The sequence below is a fragment of the Syngnathus typhle genome, linkage group LG10 (genome assembly GCF_033458585.1).
Source record: "Syngnathus typhle isolate RoL2023-S1 ecotype Sweden linkage group LG10, RoL_Styp_1.0, whole genome shotgun sequence".
Taxonomy (NCBI): domain Eukaryota; kingdom Metazoa; phylum Chordata; class Actinopteri; order Syngnathiformes; family Syngnathidae; genus Syngnathus; species Syngnathus typhle.
In genome coordinates, this window is record NC_083747.1 from 8,176,601 (window position 1) to 8,204,351 (window position 27,751).

The 27,751-nt window shown below is 38.9% G+C and overlaps 1 protein-coding gene across 7 annotated transcripts in view; it reads right to left on the reverse strand.

Moving 5' to 3' along the window:
- LOC133160591 (intermembrane lipid transfer protein VPS13B-like) overlaps positions 1-27,751 on the reverse strand; it is a 209,555-nt gene that overhangs the window by 164,072 nt on the left and 17,732 nt on the right. For all 7 annotated transcript variants that reach the window (XR_009715930.1, XR_009715931.1, XR_009715932.1 and 4 more), the window contains exons 8-17: positions 24,562-24,833; positions 22,875-22,970; positions 22,044-22,166; positions 21,593-21,730; positions 19,223-19,310; positions 16,254-16,439; positions 15,992-16,161; positions 15,196-15,390; positions 12,933-13,057; positions 3,972-4,156 (exon numbers count right to left, since the gene is read on the reverse strand). Coding sequence is in view for 4 of the 7 variants with exons in the window: in XM_061288378.1 (XP_061144362.1) it covers positions 3,972-4,156; positions 12,933-13,057; positions 15,196-15,390; positions 15,992-16,161; positions 16,254-16,439; positions 19,223-19,310; positions 21,593-21,730; positions 22,044-22,166; positions 22,875-22,970; positions 24,562-24,833 (1,578 nt within the window). In the remaining 3 variants the exon portion in view is untranslated. The remainder of the gene's footprint in view (positions 1-3,971; positions 4,157-12,932; positions 13,058-15,195; positions 15,391-15,991; positions 16,162-16,253; positions 16,440-19,222; positions 19,311-21,592; positions 21,731-22,043; positions 22,167-22,874; positions 22,971-24,561; positions 24,834-27,751) is intronic.

A 27,751-nucleotide genomic window follows, 5' to 3' on the forward strand; every position in this document is an offset into this window, starting at 1 on the left:
AATGAAAGGCCATTACAATGAAAAGCCATTAAAAGTACAGTAATCCAATGGTCCCTCAATCATCATAAGCAATTGTGGGGTTAACTATTTTTTTTATTCAGTATGCACTGCATTAAAGGAAACACTGCTCTGAGGGTTGAAACGCAAGAATGACCCCAAAAAAATGAATGAATGAATGACAATAAGAAACAGACTGTGTTTTCATCACAGTTCTGTGTCACTGAGATCCAAGGCTGACTTCATAAATGTAATTAAAAACTCTCCCTAACATTAAAATACAGGGTGTAACTCTGAAATTATGACCAATAACTAACTTTTCACTTATAACCTGTTTTATCATTTGCTGGAAAAACGTCTTTCATCTTTAAAGGTCGCCTGACGCACGTGTATTTATGAAACCTATAAATATTATTTTGATACGTCCGTATGAAGATTTCAGACGAAAATTGCAAAAGTTACAGTCGCACGGTTAAATGAAATTTTACCATAAGATTACACAGTATGGAGAACATACTTTTAGCTAAAACAAATGGAGACGGCCACAGTGTGTGGGACCTCAGTGTGGTCAGTGTGTCACTGAACCTGAGGTTAGCAGTGGCTGCACGCCACGGCAGACGGGAATTACACGCTTCCTTCAGCTACTGCTACCATGATAACTGCGACTGAAAACCACACAAGGATCCCAAAGGTATAACAGAATAAATAACTGGTTCTGCTGACAATCTCGGTGGTATAGGAATATGTCTACATAATGAAAATCAGATTAAACAATCAACAGAAAACCAGAATGTGGACTCAGATAAGCTCAGAAAATATTGAAAAAAAAATTAAAGTCGGTCAACAAATCAAAAAAGTTTATGGTTTCGTCACAGCTGAAAAAACATAGTTTCTAACCTGGGGGGATAGCTGACATGATAAATTAAGTCCACCTCTTATTGACTTACAATAAGAATTAACTCCACCTTAGCCAATCAGCATAATTTATATGATTGTGTTGTGACCCTTAAATGGTTTGATGAACACAGTTTTGATTAACTGATACTTAAGGTAACAAACTGAAATTGTTCAGTAATTAATTAGATTGCGTGTCACTAGAAATAAAATAAACATTTATTTATAAGGTCCCATCACTGATCAGCATAGAAAACTCATTTGAGCGGAACACACAACACCACAGGACATCTGTGCTGTGCTACAAAAACATAATTTCAAACGTTATCAAGGCCAAATGCACAACTAACCATTTTGCATGTTGAGTTAAAATTACAGCCATTGTGCAATAATTAAAAATAAATTAACCAAGTCTTACAAGATGTGGTTGCATTGCGCTCATTTCCAGTGATTTCAAATTTCTAACTGCTGCTTTAACCTGAGGCCAAAATTATTTTGAGGAAACTGAACAGGCCTGTCAGTACCCAGTGATTAAAACTGAAGCTTTTGTGAATGTGATTGCTTTTGATTTTCTCTCTTTGGAGAAGGAAAGAAATCTCATTCCAAGGCAGCTCTCCCACGAAGGACATTGACCAGATGTGTTATCTGCCTGACTCAATATGAAACACCTTTGACTATTGAGAAAAGAGAAGTGAGTAGAAATTACATACAAAACAACTTGAATTAAAAGTAAACACCAACCAAGGCCGTACAACACTGACTTTCTATTTCACACAACCACTCGTGTGGTTCTCTAATGTCACAAGAGACCAAAGTGTCATTCATTCACATTGAAGCTGAGGGTGCCACATTCACCAACTCCCAAAGTAGTCATCATTTTCACCATGCATGACTAGAAATGACACCATTACTATTACACCATGTCTGCACAAAATAACACATTAGGAGGCATGATAACAAGCAGCAAACAATTAGATTCCCTAACACACTATTTTTTGATGTGCTGCGACGTGCAGTGCTGATGACACAAGACCACGAATGCCAAAATAGAGCATAAAGGCCAATTTACTGAAAAGAACCTTGCTTTGTTTGTACACTTCTGCACAGTCATGTTGGAAAAGAACGGGCCAGCTCTAATTTGTTCAGACAAACTTGGAAGCATGGAACTATCAAAAATCTCTTGGTAAACTCAGATTTTGGACCATTCAATTTTGATTTCTGTCGCATATATTATATTTTGAATTTGTACAAGTAAGACAGATGTAGAGCAACATCTAAGGTATTTTACATTTAAGTTGATTTATTTTAGAATAATACTGTAACTGTTTGTTTCGATTAGTAATTATGTTTAAAAAAAAAAAAAAGATTTCATTTTAGTCTGTTGAATAAATGTTTATCCTGGTTGGCCGTCGACCTGAAGTGTGTTTTAAGTTTTGTCTTCTTGTGTAATTGAGCTTGATAACCCTGGTCTACGCAACGGCCATTAACAAACACAAGTTTCAATCCTGGTTCCAATTCTGGATTTTGTAATCAATGTAAATTACCAATAGCCACATTAAGAGAAAAATTATGCCACCCACCGCTAAGATGGAAAATGCCATTAATAACAGAATGCCGCAATGTCAACACTTTTAAAAAGAAACAGAAGTCTTTTGATGCTGTTAAAGCAAAACATAACGGTTTCTACAGGGATTTCAAATGTCATTATTTTAGATAACTTGTGTTACTGAAGACAATTAAAAAGATCACCAAGGTTCACTCATGAGGTTAGAAAATCACGATATTTCAAATATTAAAAAATGTACACTTGAATTGACAGAATCCGCGCTAAAGACTTTATCCATAAATTCAAGCCCTAATATATGCCCTAAAGCATGGGTAGGCAACTCCGGTCCTCGGAGCCGGTGTCCGGCATGCTCTGACCACAACAATGTTATCATTATCGTATTGTTTTACATCATTATATTAACAAATTCAATAGTGAATCCCTGCCGGATTTGTATGATTCAATGGGACTGAGGATAAAATGACCTAAATGCCGTCAAACATTCACAGGCCGTTTCCATAATTCATGTAACATCTCGGCATTTCAACTACAAAGTTAGGGAAAACACAAGCAATACTCAACACTTCTTTGCCTCCAAAGCCCTATATGCAAACTCCCTCGCCACCTTTTTTTTCGATCCTGCAACCAAATGTCCAGATGTTAAAATGTTTCTTCTTGTAACTATTCAACCCTGTTCCAACAGAAGGCAAAGTGAGAGAAGAGGAATATTTGACTTTACTCCACGGGAGACCAGTTTCATACTTTTTTGGCAGGCACACAACAGTAAAAAGGTAGCTTTGCCGGTTTGGCAGCCAGAGACTGACGGCTTACCAAACAACGCAATCGTAATGAGTTGGAAAACCCCGAACCCCCCCCCCCCCCCAGAGGACTGTCCAGATGTGACCAAAATGAAAAGCGCTACTGTTTTAATTTGACTTGAACAAAAAAGGCAAACTGCTGAAATTGAACATTAATATAGCAGACGAAGTGAAGCGTAAAGGAGTTTGGGGTTCATTTAACCTTGTCTCCAGAACCACTTGCAACACTTAGACCCCTACCACGTAGAAGACAAGTCCATCAACATTTATATGACTGAAAGAGTGACTGTTTTCATTTTATATGATGACTATGTAAAGGAACAATTTTTAATGCTTCTGTGGTCATGATTAATGACGGAACTCCAAAATATCACCCAACTATGCTGTTTACTTTGGCTTCACGTTAGGCTCTATGGACAATTTAATTTCATTGCTGAGCTGTCTGCCCCACACGTTTACTACTGCAGTTTCCTGATGTCAAAATGCTGTTTTCTGACGCAATAGAACTTTTGAGGGGGTTCACTTTTAACAAGCGAGCATATGGAGCAGGTGAATGTCACCTTGGCTTCTGCTTGAGCCCCTGCCATAGCTCTCCACAGGTTTTGTAGGCATTAGTGAAGTAACAAGTAAAGAGCTTCAACTGTGTGGTGGTTTAAATCCATAATCAAAAGAGGCCACCAACGAGCAAATGTCAGTTGATTGGGGTCTAACATTACCTGGAGCTTTGTAAACTTCATTGATAAGGCTTTCGCTGAGTGTTGATGGCGCCCCATTCACCATGCCATGTGTCCAGCTCTGCCAGATTGCTTGGAGAAGATGCGTCTGGGCTCTTGTGGCCTGCACAGTGAAGTGAGGAAGCTCCAAAATATACTCTGTGATGGGCACAGAAGACCTTTTACTCCTGCAAGATAATAAAAAGTAACATAGGAAGTGGGTTATGTGAAGGATAGTACAAGCGAAGGATATGTGCTGAATAAAATAAAAAAAAATCACTGGTGGAAGTTTCTGCTTGACTTTTAATCACAATACGATTAAAAAATAAAAAGATAGAACTAAACAGGCAGAGCAAGGCTTCTTCCGTTATTTGGGAAATACTTGGGTAGGCTGCTTCTTTGACACCAAGCCCTCTCTTGAGCTCAGTCCAAACAGAAAAGATGATTTATGGGAAATAATGTCAAGCATAGAAAGCTAACACAGAAAAGAATCTTGACAGGTACATTTTCACCTGACAACTTTACGGCCCATCCACAAGCATCTTGACATACCTTTCAAATTTACGTGCCAGGTATTAAAACTACTTGCAAGGTGAGAAGTGTTTTTTTTTTTTTTTTTGGCTGAGAAAACACCACCACATGCACAAAGTCTGGAAGTCAGAGAGAGTGGTTCCTTTCTGCGTGTTCAAGGTTGGTACAATGAATGAATTCTGTGCTGTACTTATGATTAAATGACTACAAAGGTGAAACGAGAACAGGGACTAAGTTTCCAATGTTGGCAGTGATGTGAATGAACATCACAGTTAATTTAACCACACATTCACTTGGCTCAGATCCCATTTAAAGTGTGCAGTATGTCACGGGGTTCTCCCCTACTAAGCAGCTCTGCAATCGTTTAACTTCTCTACTTCTCTCTCGCTCTCCTTTCAGTGTCTCTTCAGCTTTCCCTTTATTCTCCTCCTGGGTGGTTCAGCAGGGTGACACGACCTGTTGGCTATACACAGACGGGTGCGGAGTACTAAACCGCATGCTGCCTTGAAAGGGGGCACCAAAAAGGCATAGAGGCACTTTGAAAGAAAAGAAGATAAAAGCAAAGAGGAAATGTGACAGGGTCAACAGGTTTCACTTGATACCATGCATATTTTTAATCCACAGCTACATGTGGGTGCATTTGACAACCGTGCTTCTCGGCTATTAAAATCACTCCTGTTACATTCTATATCGCGTGACATCAAACAGATTTTCATGTGTTTGTGCATGCCTGTGTACACAGAGTTACATTTTGCTGATGTACAAAAGGAAAGTGAAGGGGACCATGCAGCAATAATGTGCCCCACATGCGGAGCAAATGTGTTTGCAAAGCCACTTCAATAGACAGATTGGCAAAGGATAAAGGTTTGTTGGCTTATTCAAGTGTGATTCCAAGGGAGTTATCATGCGCATGCGGTCCTCTAAAACCTTAATTATGCACCTGCTTTTATTATATTATGCCAGACTCATCGTAAAAAAGCAATGTGGATGGACTTAAATCAGATGCAGAAAGTCTCATTAGGGTCAGGATGTTGGCTGGGAGGACAGCAAGAGTTTTCGGATTTCAGCTGGCAATGCAACGTGGTGAAGAGCTTTCTGTCAGAAACCAGAGCATCTGAAAAAAACTCATGTCGCCAAAGAGAAACATTTGAATCCTTAACAAAAGTAGTGCCAAGTTGGCACTGCCAACCACACTAAATAAATAACCACATGTATTGGGCATCCAACAATTTGTTGTATGGGACACTGAAGTTGATTTCCCACCATGGGAAGTTAGATCTTATTAAAGCATACCGTAATTTTCGGACTATAAATCGCTCTTGAGTATAAGTCGCCCCACCCAAACTATGAAAAAAAACGCGACTTATAGTCCGAAAATTACGGTACTTCAACAATTACGTAGAGACCCATGCAAAATGGCCCTGCAAACCATTTGCGATCTTGGCTCATAAATTAAAAGACACCCGCTCCTTGACTTGAACATCAACGCATTGCATTGACGGTATCCGACCCCACAGAAGTCATTTAGATCAACAAATTCTCAACTGAAAACACTTAAGCGAGTAAAAATATGTCGAATTTAAAATTAAATTGAAAAGTAGCCGGGAGTTATGGAAAAACAAGGCCTCTTAACTCTAACGTGGTGGTGGTAGGTGGATTTCAACAGCATTAACCCCCATTTCCAGATCTGTCCTCTGTTGGTACCGTGACAAATCATACTCCAAATTGAGGCAAAGTCAACTGGAAGACTCCCAAACTGCTGGACTGTGTTACTTACTGACTGGTACATCTGTCTTCCTCTCTACTGCCCCTTTCTGAATCAAGCAAAACAAGGAAGGTGTTATGTTGAAGCTATGAGTCATGGGTTAAGGCGACAAAAACAGCAGATGTACTATTTCCTAATCTCTTTCTTCTTTTGACTGGCAAAAAAAATCAAATTATGATGGAAGCCACAACCTGTTAGCGATACAGTGATTAAAATGAATAAGTAAACTCTAAAAGGTGTGTGAATCAACAGTAATGAGATAAATACTGCCATTTCCATCAGCTATCAATGAATATGTCTAGCCCTAAAAACACCAATTTTACCTCACAAAAAAATATATTCATACACAGATGTTACTTCTACCAACAGAATGCGCACATAAATGCAAATGGTGACAAATAGTCGCAAAAATTCCCTTAATGAGGGAAGTTTTAAAGCAAACGTAATACTACACACTATGCCAAAACCATAACTGCTGCACATGTGCGATGGGTGTCATCAATTGTCCAGCAAAATAATGGTGAGCGATACCAATGCTCTGACAGAGGCGGAAAATAGAATTCCTCAACTTCAGGGCCACCTGTGGTCTGAAAATACCCCCCAAAAAGAAATAAAATAAACCTGCATCTTGCCATGATTGCAAGTATATTGCCAAGAGCAGCTGGTCAGAATGGTTTATACAGTGTCCCAGAATACAAGCTTGGAACCGGCAGACATTTTTCCACAGTGTTCATTTTTGTTATTACTCATATCCTGCAGAGGACCAAAAATCATTTCCCTCGCTCTTTTCAAAATACAGTGACAAAGACAGCTGTGGTGCTTGGAAGGTCGACAGGAGATGAGGAGCAAGGTGCACTTTAATGGACCGCAAAGGAGTAGTAGACTATATTTACACAATTGCATATTCACTGTCTGTCTGTAATTATAGTATGGACTTTTCATATATATTGGCTATAGGTGGGAATCATTTCAATTAAGTCAAGCCTCATTACATTGTGCTACTTTCTCTTGACATGGGTCTTATCTGAACTACTTCACTCCACAGCAGCTCCAATATAATCCGTTACGGAGTGACATATTTGTCAGATAGACGAAACTGATAGCCACTGTCTTGGAGCCAGTGACGTTATCTTAAGTTTCTCTAAATCATTCACTGTCACACCCGGACTTGATTAACCAAAGCAAACATTACCAAAAGAGAACAGTTAACAAGTATCTGCTGTTTTTTTTTCCCGATTGCAAATACAACTAAAACTAAACTATTTTAATTCATTTGGATCCCTTCCTCGGAGCTCGGCTAACGGAAGTATGGACATGTTTTAATTCCAACTTTTGACATCAACGAGGAGTGTCTAATTAGTTGTGCAAAAATAACCTTTTAGTGTGTGCTAAAACCTTGGGATTCGGAATATAATTTTGTATAAATCAAAAAATGTGTCTAATATCTACACAAAATGAATATTGTCCATCCAAAACAAATTTTTTGTTAAAGGAGTGATTACATTACAAATTTTCAAACCAGTGACTTTAAAATCTCTCAAATGTGTTGTATGAAAACCATTGTGTATTCAGTGTTATACTGCATCACAAAAAGCAAAAACATCCTTAGGTCCAATAAAACAGTTCAGATTAGGTACTTACATATGTTATCAATGGCATGGCACCTATTTGGAAATGATTGTCATCAAATAATTTGAGCAGTTTCACACAGGCCAGAGGCAATTCTGACATCCAGCCAACAAACCTAACACCTTTGGATTTGAGTGAGAAATTAAGATGATGCAGAGGCTCGATTTCTCGTTACTTTTTGAGGTTTTGCTCTTCCTGAGACTTGTGTCAAACTTGTTCCATGTGTGCATTTCTCAGTCATCTGTCCTGTAATAACTAAACTAAGAAACAGTAGAGTGAAACTCACTTCTCCTTTCTCCCCTTCATACCTCCCTGGCTCATACCCACACACATGGACACACAAACACGCACGCACAGAAGCATGCACATAAACACACACACACACACACCATCTGGAGCACCCCTGACCTACACATGAACACACACATTCTCAGGAGAGAGCTTCATTACACAGGGATTACTAAAAGAAATGTTTTAATCAAGTTGTGCGGACAGCTGCAGATCGCAAGGCGAGAAAATGGCAATGACGTGGTTCATCGGGCGTTAAAGGAGAACTACCAAGAGGCCTGTGCGTGAGTGTGTGTGTGTATAACTGGACGTAGCTTCCTGCTGCTGTCTAACAGGTCCAGCTGCGGTGGACGTGTGGGTCATTATTAGGATGAGAATCATTGTCACAATTATACTTCCAAGTGTTACTCCCTATTGTTAATTATGTCACAGTGAAATGACCAATATTATTCTGAGGCTGAAGACAGAAAAAGGAATTATGAGCTATGAATCAACAAAAACTGGACAGACGTGTTCATGGGAAGCGGTGGAGCAGCACCGACGACTGAGGAATTGTGGGGAGGAGAGGAAAGTGGAATGCACACCACAGTGATAATCCATTTAGAGTTGATAATCCACCCACCCTTCCCCGTTTCCCACTGTTTTCCCTCCCTCAAGCTTCAATTCCTCAGATGACTGATTCAGGCATTAATCGAGTTTCAGTCAACGGAAAACATCAACACCTGCTCTTAATTTCACCATATTGTTTAACAAAGATGCCTTACTGTAAAATTTAAATTGAATAAATACTCTTAGGACTTTTAAACATCTTACGTCACATATTTTTACAGTATGTATTTGGTTTGAGTTATCAATCAATGTTGATTTCAGTTACCAGATGACAAGTGTTAATCACCACGATGACACGATTATGTCCACTATAATGATTTTAGTCAGCATAAGCACTCAGAATTATTCCATTGCCTTGTTACTTAATACACCTATAGAGCTATACTCATCAACAATGTACATTTGCATTGAAACCAAATATAAAACAAAACCTCACAATAAAAATGGGACGAAGTATTCATACACACACGAACACACAAAACACGCAGGCACTGACACATGCACATAACGCACGTAGCCTTTGTATTGCCTGAAATATATGAATACTATAGAAAAGAAAAATAAGACGTATTAGATTGGACGGACGGACAAGTCCAATTTGGCCAATTATCAAAAAGAATGTACTATATACCCATTGTGATTGTCCTATTAAGTATATGACAACTCGGCAGTCGTCCCTTCATTCTTGGTTTCGCTTGGATACACAGACCGGGAGCTGCGAGCTTTGACTAACTATGAACAGAAGTAATGAGGCATTACAATCACACCAGAAAGGCTCAGATGCCTCAAGCAGCCTTAATAAATCACCACATGAGCTAATCTAGAGTCTAGACTACTGGTCCAGACATCGTAATGGACCTTTCAACTTCGACGTATAACAATCCTTCAAGTTGTGTTAAAAATAGAATCAACTATTGACAATGTAATCGAGTTTCAGCAAAAATTGGATACCAAGGGAAAACTCTTTGCGTTCAGAAACATTAACAGGGTAAACGAGCTTTTTGTGGCTATATAACATGCACCTGTAATGCCACATGGTCTAAGAAATTAGCCCCTCTGAAATAGCTGAGTGCGAAACAGGGGCTGTTAAAAGTGCCACATAAAAGCTGACGTGGCTCTGAATTATAGTCTGCAAAGCGACCGGCCACACTTAGCTGCCGTGGGTTTGGTGGTCGGTTGGGCTGGCGGGCCCCAGACTTGGCCTTCCTCCATGTGCTGATGCTTTCAGGTGGCCCTGCATATTGCACGGCCAGAGTGTGACGGGGGCAGATCAATGCAGGTGGCACTTCTAACACCCCTTACAAGTGCCACATCCCTCAACAATCCATACTATTCATGGCAAGGACCTTATTTGGGATTAAGGTTTTAGCAGCCAGAACAATTGAAACTGGGCACGGGTGAAGTTGGAAGCTCCAGACATTGCAATTGTAGAGAAGTGTATGTCAGACTAAGTAGATTGCAGATGCCCTTCTTTTGAAAAAACTTCAGCATGGTCAGTGAAGTAACATGAAACCGAGTAAAAATGCATTTTGACAGAAACGCTTCCAGGAGAATATCCTTTGGACAGAGCCAAAACTGTAGCTTTCTGGCAAGTCACATCATGTTTGTAGAAACAAAATGAAGCAATACCAAGAAGAGACCATACATATTGAGAAACATGGGGGAGTTATATTCTGGGGCTTCTTTGCTACATCTGACACAGCTTTTCTTAAATCTCTGCAGACTTCAATGAACTCTAAAAATGATCAGGCGCAAACTACTGGCTACAGGATTGTCAGAGACCTTGGTCTCAGCTGCAAGTCAATCGTCCGTCAACAAGGTAATGACCTAAAACGGGTAAGAATCAAAGCTTATGTAGACTATTCTGAAGTGACCTCCTATAAGAACCAATCTAAAGCCGTGTGGAAGGAGCTAGAGTTGAAAAAGTCTCAGAGTTGCATAAATAATTTGGCTGAAGTGACTGGCCTCAAAATATTGTCTGACAAAATATTAGATTACTAAAATACCATAAAAGTTGTAAAGGTCCATTTCCCTTCTTTGCTTTTTAAAAGATTCCTTTTGTCCGTTTCAAATTATTTCAGTGACCACTTTTTTTTGTCAACTGAAGTGTCCAAACAATATTATTCAGTGTACAATACTATTAATTCAGTTGTCATTTCACCCAAAGATTTCAATATACATAAATGACTGGAACAAACGCTTCCAAAAGAATTGCTGTAGTATAGAGAAGAGAATAAATCACTTTTCCATCTTAACAAACTGAGCCAACATAGTACCACCAAACTAATAGTTGCCATGCTCCTGATCCCATTTTATGGCAAAACACTTAAAGAGCACCTCCACTCAGATGCTCTGAGAACCTGACTGTGTGGTAGATTCACGTTTACTGTTTAACAACTGCTAATACAGTCTGTTAAATATTAGCAGAGGCAATTCACGCAGTGTTCCACTATGCCACTCAAATCAAATGTGTTATGGTTTGGGGGAGAAAAAAAAAAAGACATTTGTTCGATTTGTAACAATGACAATCTACGACAACGAAGAAAATTACGGGTTGGGTAAGGTGCCCAAGGTTTAGCTGAACAGGAGAGTTCCAGCCAAAAACCGTATGATTTTTAAGAAAGCAGACACTTGTGTAAGGTTATCTTCTCCACTCTACATAATCGCAGTTTACTTTACAAGATCCGAGATGTGACAAAATAAATCATGGCTAGTTAAGGGTTGGCAAAGAAAGTATGTCAGAGCAATGTACTTTCCCCACTGAAAGTCCCAGGCTGCCCACTGTGCGAGGCAGGAGCCTTTGTGGTAAGCCCAAAAGCAACATGAGGACTGTAAGAAAACTCACAGGAGAGCATCTGGATCTTTACAGATGCCCAGTGGTTATCCAATCTGCATCACATAATTGTATACATCCAAGGAAGTTTTGGTCAAACCATATCAAATGTGTGTGCTTATTTGTCCGTTCAGTACCACCAGTCGTCTGTAGGCTTGTCCAAAAAAAATACCCTCATAAATAATGGGACATTGTGATTTCCTAGGAATGTTGTAAAAGTGAAGAACACGGGATGTTGTTGCTTTTGTCGGCAGGTTGTAAATGCAAGAACCATATTAGCGATATATCACAAGGTCGCTCCTCTTTTGAACCTAAGCTTCTGTCAAACGTACTCGCCATCATTCTTACAGGCACACACTGTCCGTTTGTGTTAATTAGATTTTGACAACAGAAGGATTTAAGGAAGCAGGGCATACCCACTAAGACAGAAAAGGTCAAACTTAAGTCAAGTTATACTTGAAAGATCTGAAAGTCTTGCACAGAGGCACCCTGTCTATTAATCAGCTGAGGGAAGTAGACATGCAGCGAGAGCTTGTCAGTGTTATTTCTAAGGGCTGGTCCCAGATACAAGAAAGAAATCCAAGCACTGTATGATCAGTGAGGTTTCCTAAAAGAGAAACAAAGTGAAAAATAAAACATCCGTTTCAAATCTGAGTCCACTATTTGATGTAGCCAGGGAAGAAAAGGCACACTTCGAGATCAAACAAGCACCTCCAAGTTTCATATTGAGAACAGAGATGTAAACCAGTCTTGACATAGACCTGCTCACAGAGAAGACTAAATGGCGAATTTCTAGTTTCCTGTGTGACCTAATCTCAAACATACACGCACGACAATTGTCTGGAAAAGAAGTCAAGAAAAGTTTAAATCATCTGCAGCCCTTTGACAGCGGCTAAGTAATGAGGGGGAAATCGATTCCCAAGTCAGGCACTTGACTGCAAGGTGTGAGTAAAAGTGCACAGGCAACATGCCGTTTTGTATCAGGGGTTCACCAGATACGTCAAAAAAAAAAGAATGGATAAATGAAGTAATCTTAGCAATATTTTTGCGTATTTTATCTCATTCAGTCTTATTCCTTTAGCTTATTTATGATTCCGACAGAACAGAAAAAACCTTGTTTTTAAATAAGATCATAGAATATAAGAAACAGAAAAAAACTACTGACGGCATAGTAGGTATATTGACAGTTCCAATATATGACAGCCACACAATGAACAAATAAGGAGTGGCGGAAGTGTCCTTGAAGTGTTTTCATGATTTTGTTGGCTTTAAAACAACAAAAAATTAATAGCCCGTTATTCGTACTCACCAGCAAGCAGGCATCTGGATCATCTTCCCATAAATTGCTGTGCTAAAGGATGGAATAACAGGAATGAGAGGAGGGAACCCGCCTGTACTGTTTTGGCATGTCAGGCCTGCCTGGAACCCAAACACCTAAAGAAAAGAGCAAAAATATGACAGAGGTTATTTCTAAAGGCTTCGCTCGTTTAGAAATCCGCATTGTTGCAAAGTTAGTTTTTTCACTCTTGATAAAGTTTATTAATCAACTATTTGTCAGAAAGGCTTTGCCCACTGTATTGTACTTAAACTTACACTAAGGTAAGTGTAAGTTTTATCCATCCATACTGCTTTTCCCCACAGGGGTCACGGGCATGCTGGAGCCTATCCCAGAAGTTATCGGACACTCTGAACCGGTTCCCAGCCAATTGCAGGTCACAGAGAGATGAACAACAAACCGCATTCGGACACCGACGGACGATTTGGAGAACTCAATCGGCCTACCGTGAATGTTTTTGGGATGTGGGAGGAAACCGAAATACCCAGAGAAAACCCATGGAGGCGTGGGGAGAACATGCAAAGTCCACACAGGGAAGGCCAGAGGTGGAATCAAACCCGCAACCTCTAAACTGTGAGGCAAACGTGCTAACCACTGTTACACCATGCCACCAATTTTACAACCGGATTAAAAGTTTGTCATTTTGAACAACCTGGGATGGATATTCTTTAAAACTGATTTAAAAAATAATTTCTTCTGGCTTTTATATCTAGTTTGAAAATTGGCTCACTGAAAAAGGAATGTAATGTTTTCAGTCTTGGTCATATTGTGTCAGATGTCCTCCAAACATTTTAGTTTACAGTAAAATAGCTTGCATGTATTAATTCTACTTTTAAGTGGAATATGGTATGAGGCATTTCTATTGTAAAAGTCTAGTTTCAAGCAAGTTAATGCTATTATTAGTTGTAAAACACTGGATTTATGTCAGAAAATGCATCCCCTGAGACTTCCTACCAAGCTGAGTTTAGCTATTTTCAACAACTGTGGGGGTGAGATAATGGCTTACCACCACCATCGAAACAGACACCTTAACTCTGACAACCAATCTCCATAAAACAAAGATTAAGATAAGCCTGAGTTTATACCCATTGCAAGTCACTTCCTGAAATGGGTGCTGATGTGGCCGGACTGACCTCCACTAAGACATGAGCCCACTCTCGAAATACAGGAGTGGAATTTGACTGCTTAATTGCAGAATTAGCAGATGTTCATTGGCTGTTTGGTTAGAATGATCCTCCTCCACTGACCAGTTGATTGTTAACCCTTCAGTGACCCTGTGATAAGGGATAACAGCATGACATCCAGCCCACATCCTGCCTTAAAAAAAATACTTCCATGCCATTTCAAGCCGGAGTGGCACATCTTAGATCAGTGCAGTCATGTTGTCAGGACTTTCATGCTTTGGCCATGGCACTAATGTTGAGATGAAGTCATGTGTCCCACTGCCCAAGGCTTGTCAAGAGTAACATTTCTTTGTTTAGATCCAGCAGTAAGAGAAAGACAAGTTAGAAAAAAAAAAGGCTATGTCTTAAAAATAAATTCAAAATAAACTCACCAATAGATTCAAAAGATCTCGCTTGTCATTGGATGGTGTACAATGTGTTTATGCGGTAATTATAGCCATTTGTGTAATAAAGAGTGCAGAACCATACCAAGGAGGTGGACAAATGAATAATAAGTAAATAGTATTGACACCTGATAATATAAAAGGTTCACGTGAATATAAACTTGTCATTGAACATGTATGCCAAACTAACGTTTTAAACCTAAAACCCGACAGACCAACATGAGAAGGTCATAGTGCAAGCAGCAACAGTGGTCTTTAGCATCCCATCTCAATGCCTGAGCGGGACCAGAGCAGGACTGGTACTCGTCAGGAAGCTCACAGTGCTAAGATTTTTATGACCTGGTGGGAAAAGGGTCATCAAGGTCAGTAAAGGGTCATTTGCACCATAACAGGGTGGAATTACAAGTGTGGTTATTTAACCGTAGACATTGGACAAGGGAGGGTGTATTGAAAAAAATCTGGCGTAAAAGCATTGTGTGTCTAAGATTTTCCAACATATGTGGTGAATCTTTTTAAAGAAATACATTTTTGGAAATGTAATATGAAAATAACTTTGTCTTAGTCGTTCAAATCTATTCGAGTGTAGGACATGTAACACCTGTTCTTTCCTAGGATGTACTCGTGAAATGTATCAGAATGAAACAAAAAAATGCAAACTGTCCCATTTACCTTGAGGTAAAAATGTACATAGCAGTGATGCAGGAGGTTGTCAGTAGGCTGGTTGAGCGCACTAACAGTGTTGGCCAACGCCAGTGCATACATTGGCACTGAATGCTCGACGTTCACTCGCTCCATCTGGAACTGTAGAGATGGTAGGGGGCGCACTGGCTGAAATGCTGCTATGTTGACAGGTCCTGGTGCAGCCTAGGAAATTAAATATAGAGGGAAAGAATAATCCTAAAACTGGTTGCTCAGTGTTTTCTTTAGTTGTCTGTTTAATACATTTTAGATTACACATAAAATATAGTTCCACGTTTACATGTATGTATTATATACATACTGTATGTGTTATATACGTCTCCTATTACTACAAATATATAATACATGTTTGGGTGTGAGTCTTTTTTAAAGATTCATTTTTCAATTTGGTGTCATGTTTATATTCTGTACTTTGTCCCATATCGATTTTTGATGTTGAAATCTACTTGTAAAGTGTGAGCGCAATAATCGCGTCGAAATATCCTGCAGTGTGGGAGGCAAATGAACTCGACAGGTTCGAATTTTAATTCATGGGAACCAAGGTTGCCCGATGGAACAGGAATAGAATAGTGCTACTCAACCTTGCCTTTCAATGACTTCATGTCATCTACATATAAAATGTATCAGAATTGTTTTATTTAAAATTCATTGTTGTGTTGTACAGACACAAAATATAGAAAACCTTTTTTCCTGTCCAAATACCTATGGACCTAACTTTGTAAAATGATCTGAGAAAAAAGTGCTTTATGTATATTTTTCCACTCACCTTGCCTCCTATGATAACAGGCATCAGCATGTGGAGAAGGTTGAATTCGGCCATAGAAACTGTAACTGATACTTGGAGGAGTGTGAGACAAGTGAGTCTGGTAGGGATGAATTCCTCTAAGCTTGAAATTTCTTCCGGAGTGACTGGACCACAACTTTCCTCCACAATTTCTGCAAACAACAAACAATTGTGTAAAAAAAAAAAAAAAAAAAAAAAAAAAAACATTGGCAAAGTATAGACATTAGTATGAACGATAGCTTACCTTGCTGCACTCTGCAGTAAGGTTCATACTCGTGGTCCATAGCACAAGTGACCATTTTAAGTATACGATGGACAGCGCTACTGTGCAGTTTGATGTCTAAAGGTCCAACCACGAGTCTCTTGATCGATGCTTCTTGAATGGTTGGCGTTACTTCTTCCACATTCACCGCAGAGAAGTCCTGAGTATCTACCAACAGAAAAATCCATGATATAGCCCAAATGATCTGAAATTCAGATGAACGGCAATGTCACATTTGTCAAATTCTATGCGCCCAAACTTGTGGAAAGCAGTACAGCATAAAGAAGATGACTTTCTGTCAATCAAACGGATGTGCATTTGACAGTCTGACCTCAACCAAACCAAATACCTGTGGGACGAACTAATAAACACCTTGATTCGACAGTATTCAATGGTGTAAAACACCGGTGTCAAACTCAAGGTCCACGGGGCAAACCCGACCCCCCACATCATTCTATGCAGCTCCCAAAACTGTGCTAAAAATGTTGCCTTTTTTTTTTAAGTTCAATTCAACTTGATGAATCATTTATTGTGTTCCACCCCCTGGCGAAAAGTAATCTCCATGGCCAACAACTCCACGAAAAGGAGCACGAAAAACATGCGTACGTCGACAAAAGAAATTGTTGTGGAGCACCGGACATTCCCACAGTCATTTCACTCTTGATACATCTGAACGTGAGAGTGCAAAGTCGCGTACACCGCATTTTTGTGCAAACGCACCCTTTGTACATGAGGCCCCTGGGCACTCCAGCTGGAGTCAAAGCAAAAACAAAAATGTGTATGCCATGATTTTCATTTTTTTTCATACCATGATTCAGACAGTTCAAATTGTTGCCGCTACACTTGTCTGCATCCTTTCTAAGAAAAAGACAAATGATTGATAGTGCACATCCCTAAAGAGGGGAAAAAAACATTTGCATTTTAAGTATCATTAAATGTGTCCATTTACACAAAATGAGTTAATTGGTTTCTCAATCAATCAAATATATATTTTACGCAAAATTAAGCAATTACAATGGTGTTTAGTTACGTTGTGCAAGGTTTTGATGCAGCCCAAAGGAATCGGCTCACACAGCATTAAACTCTCGAATGATGAGTATACCAAATGTCCACTCACACAGCTGTCCCTTCAGTCTCTGCAGGCCTCAGTTCCAGAGGTCCACTTAAAAGGCTGTGCTCCCCAGCAATAAAAGTGAAGAAATTAAAAATGAAAGGGGTGGCTGAATGGGAGTGAGAGGACAAAGGGTCACAACTTGCTTTAAGTTCCACCACCACAGACAACATTCTTTTAGTTTACAAGTCAAGACAAAGTATGAACTGCCTTCTAAGCAATGTGGTTCTGTGATGGAGAATATATTTTTGAGATTTAAAAAGAGGCAATTGGCAATGCCACTTCCTCTTCCCTTCTTCAGTTTGACTTCACTGGGAAGGATTAGGTCTAATATCAACCATATGGCTACAGTTGAATAATAGTGACACGACGAGGAAGGAAGACTATGGTAAGGACTTAAACGGTCTCTCTGTTTAAAAAGAAAGTTACTTGAATTTGAAGTCAATTAGTACGTGTGACTTGGATCGGTTAGTTTTCCACTTGACTCAGAGTTTATGTTAGTCCAGTGGCAATAGAGAGTAATTTGTTTGGACGACACAAGATCTGGTCCGTGTGTTTCCGCACTGACAAAAGAGAAGCATTCCATTTGACAAGGTAACTATCGTCATCCCGCGGGAATATTGACACTATTCCTACTGTAAAATAAAACTTTAACCGCTAAGGATGACAGCACCACTGTTTTTTTCTTGAATTTTGGATTATCATTCAAACTAGGACTGCTAAATTTGATCATCAGCCAATGTTTTTTCCCCACACATTTTATGAGTGTTGTACAACCATGCTTTCTGACCAATTTGGTCATATGTGATAAAGACACACAGTCATGTGTTTTTAATCAATAAAGTCATTTAGTTAAGTTATTCCAGATTTTAAATGGTATTTCTGCTGAAGTGCCATGTCCAACATATAATGTAACTTGCCTATACTAAATGATTGCCAAAATCTGTTCCAATTCTCCAGAAGGAGGATCATTTATTCTCCAGGTGTTGAATCGCGCACAATAATCCTTTGCAAAGTGCACGATAAACGACAGGCAATTTGGCCAGAATTCAACTTCAAATAGATTCCACTTCAACATTTGTCTGTCAGACTGGATTGGGCCCTTGAATCAAGCCAAAACCGCAGGGTCCCTCTGGAGTTCTGAGCTGATATAAATCTTTCATGTCAGTCAGACTTCATCATGTCTGAGAATGCCTCTTATAAATCTAAATTATAAATTGCCAATAAATTAAAATACTTAGCAATCACACAAACACATTTGTAGGTCCAATGATTTTTTTTTTTTTGCAGTTAGATATAGATAAATTACTACTCAATGGAAACTTTGGATCTTTCAGACTCAAACATTAAATGCTACAGTTCAAGAATGAGAACACCCTCCCGACTTCTCAACACGAGCCAAAAAGAGTGACACCTAATTAGGCAATATTCACTTTCTCAAGTGCTTACGGGTAGAGAGACAGAGGAGGAACAGTGTTTCAACAAGCATCGTGAAGAATGAAACTCAAATATGTGTCAGCAGACTAAACACTTTTGTGACAGTTGCCCTCCAGGTAAGTTGAAGGTGAGAGAAAGGACAGGAAGGGTCAAGGACCAGGTGGCTGTGACTCAAACAAGACAATGTCTTTATTCAAGTCTCCAGGGTGTTTTATTTATGGAAAAGAGAGAAAAGGAGAAAAAGAAGGATGAAGGAGAATGGAAACAGAAAGCAAAAGACAGATAGGAAGAAAGGCAGGGCAGGCCAGTGCAAAAGAGAACATGACAAGGATAAAGAAAAAGAGAGTAGGGGTGGCAAGGTTAGCAAACAAACTCCGTGAAGAGCAATGACTTTAAACAATACCTTCGGTGCTGCTGTTTTCCATTGTGTAGAGGTAATCCAAGTAGAAAGCACCAAAGCGCTGCATGCCTGCTATCTCTGTGTAGGTCACCTGTCAAACAAAAGAAAAGTTAGATAAACACGGCAGTGAGGGAGCAAACAAGTTGATAGCCTTCAAGAGTGGCAATGACTGGGGTCATCTTGGATATGACAAAGATGGGTTGAAAATTCAAGATAAAAAAAAAATAACAAAAATTGCAAACTCATTGATCTCTACATTTTTGGAGATGTTCACGGTATAAAAAGTTGGGAGAAACTGCTGGGGTTTTAATGACTATGTGTTTATGGTCATTTAAAACGGATTATTTTCTGACATTTTTGTGATGTCTAGTGATCTGGCCTAATTTAAGTATAAAACGTTCTCATTCCAAATCCACATTGAAGCAGTCCATGATGCTGCATTGTACGTCTTTGTTCTGCTGACATGTGGTCCACAGAATGTGGTAAATACTGCATATAGTTCATACTGAATTGAGATACAAGGTCAGATAAACTGTAAAATTCTATGAGATCTGGTAAAGTAGTGGTAGTTTTGTTATCTACCTTGTTCTCTGCTCTACATATCTAGCATGAGGTTTACATCCATGCATTTCGAGCAGTGCTGTACACAAGTATTTGTGGGTATTGTAAAAAAAATTACGACAAAGTAGTAGTGTTGCTACAGTTTATTAAGTTTCCAGTCATTCGTCATTCACCAGCCAAACACGTTTGGCAGTGAGAGACTGATAGACCTGTCAGTTCTGACCCCACCTGCTTTTAAGAGACTATAACTTTGAAAAATATTGCGGCGTGTGTATTGAGCCCCCTGTAATCTTTTCACAGATGCTCTCAATCCATTCTGGCAGAAAGGTTTGCAAAATTTTCAGTGTCTAGATGTGCAAAGTGGGTAGTGAAAAGACTTGCAGCGAAATGTGGTTCTACAAAGTATGCCGCATACAAATGGACAACACCTATTTCTAACTTTTATTTGCCGTTCCACTTCACAATTATGTGCTTCTTTGTGTTGGTCGATCATAAAAGAACCTCAATCAAAAACAAAGTTTGGAAAAGTCCCAGAGGTATGAATACTTTTTCAAGGCACAGTGTAGAACGGTTAGCATTTTTAAATTGCGCAACACCTTTTAAGCTCATAGCATTAGAAGAACCTTTGCATTTATCCACACAGGACAAAAAGAAAGGTAAATCCCCATACTCAATCAAACTAACACAAAATGAATGTATGAGATACACAGAGAACACACACACACACGTGTGCACACACACTTAACCTAACCCCAAACTAAATCTTGAGCTCTCCAAACAGAGATTTCTATGGAGTCTTATCAGAAAAGCAGGTTAATGAGTAATATTTATAAGGGGAACTCTATTAGACTGTCATGCTTTTGGATCAAAGCCATTGGCCGATTTCATAACCGCTAATGAATTAACACCAAAACCTTTGACTCTTTGACTTTCGAGTCTGAATAGATGGATGGATGGATATCCAAACAAATGCTTCACTGATGGTCATGAGCATTTGGGAGCAAAGTCAACACTCAAGCTGTGATGAAGGGAGCTTAGAGTTGTCGCACAATCTTTGGGTTGGTAGTTATTTGTTCAATATGAGGAAAATTCCGATAAAGGGTGCAAGCAGCTGAGTGGTTAAAATTAGATGTGCAAATTTCAAGTTAAATAAAACATTTATTTCTTACTGATATGTAGAGATGATAGGTTACATAACTAAACGTAAAAAAAAAGATAAATACATCTGTACTTAGTACTTCTGAATATAGTAACAGCTGTCATTGCTTCATAAAGAACTTTATGTAATTACAATGTATCACTAACCCGAGCAAAACAGTATTACAGCTAGGTGCTAATTAAAAAGGGCAGCATTTTCATATGGCTCTAATTCCTTTAAACCTCTTGGGATCATTTTGGGATTGTTTTCTCATAACTTTCCATTTTTGTATGTGCCTAAGCTGCTTTGGGATCAAATGTGACTTTCCAATCACAACGCACGCGACTGTTAAATGGTCACATGATGTGGGCAGGAAGGAGAGTACCATGCAATCTGAGGCACCATCTTCACACGAAACATATTATGAGGCCATGTCCGTACTATGCATTCACATAGTTTGATGAGCGTAGTAATTAGATGACAGCGTCTCAACAACAATTGATTTCAACAGAAATCAGAAAGTGAGTCTCAAGTATTGATATACAACAACTAAATGATGTTAATTTGATGAACAAGTTGTAAAATGACGTAATTGGCCAAAAAATACATGGGAATTAAATGCTGTGACTTGTAAGGTAAAAAATAAATTGCTACAGTACTTTAAAGTAAAAGACCTTATGAGTAACTGAATCCAGGATGAACTCAGCCTTGACGCCATTATTCTCTGGACTGCGATAGTCAAACAGGGAGTTGGTAAGGTAGGTCATTCCTTTGCTGCTTAGGGTGTCGCCACAAGTGAAAAACACTGCATCCTGGAGGAGCACAAAGACAAATGGAACGAATGAGAAAAGATGAGAGAACTGAAGAATACTCATTTTTGACTAGCCTTTCAGGTTCTATAGTTATAACAGGGTCAATAATTGTCTGTCTACATAGTGATGTTTTTTTAAGAAGGACTAAATGCTTAACAACTAAATAATAAGGCATAGATTGCATGAAGGAAAAACGGAAGAGCATATAACACCGGTTTAGGTAAATAAAGCAACTACAACCCAGGGTAAATGTTCCGTGTTTTTTCACACCACATGTTCTTGGTCTTCATTTGTAGCTTTAGGTTTGTCTTACCTCTTCGGGTCGGTTCATGTTTTCTTCAAAATCCCGCACTCCCATGATCCCTTTTAGACAGAGAGCGCGGAAGCCCACGAATCCAATCTGACAGTTAAAGAAGGGCTCTCCTTTCATAAGCACCTGAAATTTTTAAAATGTCAGAAAAGTCAAACCAGTGGAGTCTTTTTGAAAACCATTCTGAAACGACTCTTCAAGCCTGAAATTTTAGACAAAATTAAATGCGGCTGATATTGCTAGATCTTAAAGGAAACAGGAATGCCATTAAATGAAAAAAGTCGTGAATGGAAATTACACAATGTTCACTGTGTTAAGCTAACACAAATCTACAGAAAGCAGAATATTCACAGAATGTAACAATAATGACGAGGTCTGGCTTTCGGAATCGTTTTGATTTCTATTTCTGGTCCGGTTTTCAGACTGCTCTCTACATGGTCCAGAAAAAGCATAAATTACAAAAATTGTCTTTGGAAATGTGTGTGAATTATTACATCTGGTAAAAAGCTTAAACATAGAAAAGACATGGATATCCCAAGCAAGCAATCAGAGAAAAACTTCTATCTACACCAAGGGAGAAATGCAAAAATGATCAGACTCGGGCAGAGATTTCACTGCATTCACAAGCGGCCAGAGATAAGTGACTAGGGAGACTTTATAAATACAGTTAGAGATGGAAGTATGCTGGTTATGTACTCCAAAGAAAACATGACATCAATTTAAAATGCAATAAAAGCATTAAGAGAGGATCAAAAAGAAAGACAATATAGTCATACGTTTTAACCATCAGGATTTTTGACGGATAATTGCAATACAAACAAAGATGATTCTTACCTCAAGAGTGATGCCTTCTTGTTCCAAGCCCAAGACTTCTCTTGATTTAACCTTCTGGGGACTGTAGTAGCTGCTCTCTGCCTGGGATTCGGTCAGCTGACATAGTGGAAGAGAGTCCATTGTCAAAATGTTAGGTTGCTCTAATTATAAGTAGGATTGACTATACGATTAAAAGTATACTATTTTCCAAATACTAAGTTTTATAGAATCAGTCAAAAGATAAAGCTTAGTTGCAAGCTTAGCTTTTATTTCCATAAACATAAAGCAAAAACATTTGCGCCCAAAATTCCAATAATCTTAATGCTTTGATATTAAAACACAATGTAATTTGAAAAAATAGTTGTTTTAAAAAACTGAAAACGTGTGTCTGATACTGTGTTGTGTGTCTGCATACAAAATTACATTTGTCTTCTGAAAATAATTTGATTTAAAAATATATATATATTTAACATCCAAATTTCAATAACAATGAAGCCCTGCAAGATATTGTTCAAAAGATAAATGATCCTTTTGGTCATTTCCTTTACCACAAGTACTTTCATCAAATCACAAATCACACTGCGCCAGCTCCTATCTAGTTTTCTGCGAGGCCCCTGATTTGCTCTTCAGGGAATGGTAATCAGAACACCACTAGAGCTCCCCAGAAAATTCCAAAGCTGATGTAAAATAGGAATTGTACTGGAAAACGTTTACTCCTCGGAATGAGGCTTGAACAAAGAAAGGATGCGAAAGAGCATCTGGTCAAAGCTAGCTGGCCGCAACAAGAAAGAGCAGTGGATGCTTTCGAGTTTGGCTGGTGTAACAACTGCGGGTGTAGAGTGGAATCGTGCAGGCCTTAACCCATTCAACTTTTGCACAGGAAGCAGGTGCAGAACAAGAAGCAGATGTGCCCTATTATTTCGACTGATGGAGCCGATTCTCTCGTACTCACGGCCTTCCTCTCCCATTTTCAATTAATCACATGAGGACTAACCTGCAGATTCCTCGAAATAATGCTAAGGAAGGAGGTTATTTAAATTGTAAGTGGATGAAGCTACATTTTGCTCTTTGACAGGAGAGTGAGAGCAGAAGTATTAACAAGTATGAAGAATAAGCTATTTAGGGAATGTGATCAATTAAAAGTAGGACATTGGATAGGCAGGGTTCAATTTTAAAGCAAATCGTGGACTTGATTGGCCATGAAAAAAAAAGATTCAGTGCTTCTTTTCCTCTATAAATCACATCTTGGAATAAAAATGCCAAATGAAAAGGAGAACAGATGAAAGTTTGGAAGGCGCGCAGAGGTGAAACAGAAAGCTTAATTGCATCTGTGTGCAGTAATGTGATCCGAGGGGCTGAACCTGAGGGTTAACATCGACAAATAATATATAATAATAACAACAAATTGATGGTGATTTGGGAAGTTCTAATACAAAAAGGTTGGCAATGCATGCACTCCATTCTTTAAACAGCTTTTCAGTTCAGGTTTTCATTACAGTAACAGTTCCGGTTGTCGAGGGACATGCCTCAATACCAACTAAATGTATTAATTCAATGCATTCAATTAAATTGTTTGAATCAACTTCTTCGTGTGTATGTTGTATTAATTAGTAAATAAAATATACTATTAATAAGCAGTATTTTAATATGAATTCATATCTTTTTATTAAACAAAAAAAAAAACAGCAGTCTGCAAGTGATAAATTACCTTAAATGTTACAGAAGCCTTGGTGCAGTAGAAGCCTATTGAAACAATAGGATCCTTGGGTGTGTGTTGCTGGAGATTGTTTGGGATGCTGCCAGTCTCTCTTTGCTGGTCGAGACCTTCCTCGCCCTCCTCAGAGCTCACAATGGCTGGAACAAAGGACCACGCCCAAGACACCCAGCCTTCGTTGCTATCTGCAGAAAGGCCCGAGTCCATGTAGAACTCTTGAGTGGAGTACTGGCTCGGAACTTGGTTCTCTATGTCCATATGCATCCCTAAGAGCCAAATAGATAAATAACAAAAACAGCATACATCAATTTTACCGTACAGTCTTGAGTGGCTAGTCGTGCAACACAAGTCTCTTACCATGTGAATAATAGACCCATGTGGTACAAAGAAATTGGGAATAAAAAATGTCGGACAGAAAAAGAGATGGTTAAATATATATATATATATATATAGTGATGATTGAGTGAAACAAAAAAGGACGTAAAGAAAGCAGAAACACTGGCACATTGGTTGGTTTAGTATCAAAAGCTAACGGCTCGGAATGCAATCCCCAGTCGCAGGTTTGAACAAAGTACACTACACTGTTCATTCTCTGATTCCGACCTTTCAACTTGTGACTATTTCCATAAAGATGGAGAAAGAGGAAGCTGATGTCAATACACAAGAATGTGTAATCCCATTCCTTGCTGCCTCATGTCCTCTGCGGAAAAACAATACTGTCCGTGAGGTCATTGCTTAGGAATCCCAGAGGCTAAGGGGTTGAAATTATGACATATTTTAATTAAATCTTTCACTTGGTGAATTGGCAGTTGGAAGTCCAATGTTATGGGTTATTATCTCTTTCCCTTCTCCAGTCTCTCTGTTCAATTTGGTCTCTTTTCCCTTAGCTGTAGTCTTTGAGCTATCATTTCACCAAGTCAAGCTGTTCTGTTTCATGTCCGAGGCTGACAGAGCCTACGTTTGAATTATGAGACAATCAGAATAAGAGCGCAATTACCAATGAACTGATCAAAACACAGCGGCTTAAGTAGACTTTGAAGTTTTAATCCAAAGAAGTGAGTGGAAAAATTCCCAGAGATGTGGGGCTGATTTCCTGCATCTGCAGAAATAAAATGACACACTGTTTCCCACATTAGGTCAACCTAAGCTTTAGTGGCTGAATTCAACATAACTCAAATCAGAAGCGTATCAATGTCCAAAGTAGGGCACCGGGGCAGCATTTAACACCTGTCACATAGCTCCACAGCTTAGAACAAGTGACTCTAGAAGTGAGTGACCATCTGATTGACGTTGAGACAAACCGAAGAGGACAAATAGGAGAAAGCCGGTGCCCTCAAAGGCCAGCAGATGTCCCTCCATGTTTATGCAAGGGAAAGGTGGACACATGAACAAACCCTGAACTGCTCCTACTCTGGTGTGTCCTCTTGTTGCATACAGTATACATAATTTAACTTTTATACAAATTCCCCTTGCCGGTAATGTTTATGTATTTGCAGCCTACATCAATACATTTTATATAATGCACTTCAATGAGAAGATTCTGCAACTTTATCTCAAAATGCAGGAATATAGTTCAGCCCATGAGCGTTCACAACTTGGCCAAATATGTGAGGTTTAAAGGGTATCTTATGTGTGGAAATAATCTTGCAGTAAAATCTTCAGAAATGAAAAAGATCATTACAATGCAGAGTATTAAATATGTGTGCATGTGTGTGCATGTGCATACAAATTCACACACAAACAAATAGATAGACAGATGACAGATACACAGATACGCAGGTAGAGGACAGACACCCATGCATACGATACCGTACATACGATAGTGTATGAAAGTGATAGCGTATAAACATGTTTTTTTATCTGCTACATCCTTTCGTATCCCTATTAATATGCTATTAATATGCTTTGTTAAATCCAAAACATTGTGACATGTCATCACCCTGACATATGTGAACCATATGACGTCTTCTATCCCGTGGCCTCTAACCAATATGTGTGATAGTCTGGTCCATTCAAAGAGCCTATGAGAAAAGTGACAGCAAGCACTCCTTCAAAGCAAACACACTACAGAGCACAAATCATATGCATGAGCCATTGGACAAACTCCAGGCCCTTACACACAAATCATACAGTAAAGAGAAGTTGCTAATGCACGCAAATATAAAATTGTGCGCATGCACCCACATGTACATCGAACGACAAATGTATAATCCTCACATAAACTTGCTAAAACTACTAAATTTCCCAACTAAATCGTTGATGGGTCAAGTCCTTGACCTTACCATTTGTCAATAAGACACAGGCTCATCAAAGTAAATCTTGAACAATATTCAGGCATAGACACATTCAATATTTAGCAACATCCGTTTCACTATTTCAAAAGGGCTGCTGTGGAAAAAGTTAATTGAAACAAGAAAACTAGTGACGTTAGGAAACTTTTGCATATTTCTCTACATACAGCATGTGAGATCAATAACTAAGAGTCAAAACAATCAAATGCGGTTGTATTCAAAATGTACTGATGGGTAAGGCTTTTATTAGCTGTTGGTTTATTTTGTTTCCCTGAAACACAATGCACTATAATAACTAACCAGTGGTCCCTATTTGAGTCAATCCACCCATTTCATTGGAAAAACCTCATGACACAAGACCAAAACATATGTCATAAAAAGTAAGAATACCGTATTTTCCGGACTATAAGGCGCACTGGACGATAACGTGCACTTTCAATGAATGGCCCATTTTAAAACGGTGTCCTTATATAGGGCGCACCGGACTATAAGGGGCACCATTAATGCATCATGTCAGATTTTTAATCCAAATTAAATCATTCTCCATTTTATCTTTTTTATTTCAACTTCAGACGCAACAAATTACTTTATAATCACAAAATAATGATCCATAGTCTTTATGATTCATAGTCTTCAGCGGGCCACTTATGATTGATTGCCAGTTTAAATTTAGGAATTTGGTCCATATATAAGGCGCACCGGACTATAAGGCGCACTGTTGGCTTTTGAGAAAATGTTAGGTTTTTAGGTGCGCCTTATAGACCGGAAAATACGGTTTTCAAATAATGATTACCTTGCATACACTCACCAATTGAATTACTCAAATTTGGACTTGTTCGGTTGAACACAAAGTTGAGATACTTGCAGGAAACCTTGACTTATTCTGTTGTAAT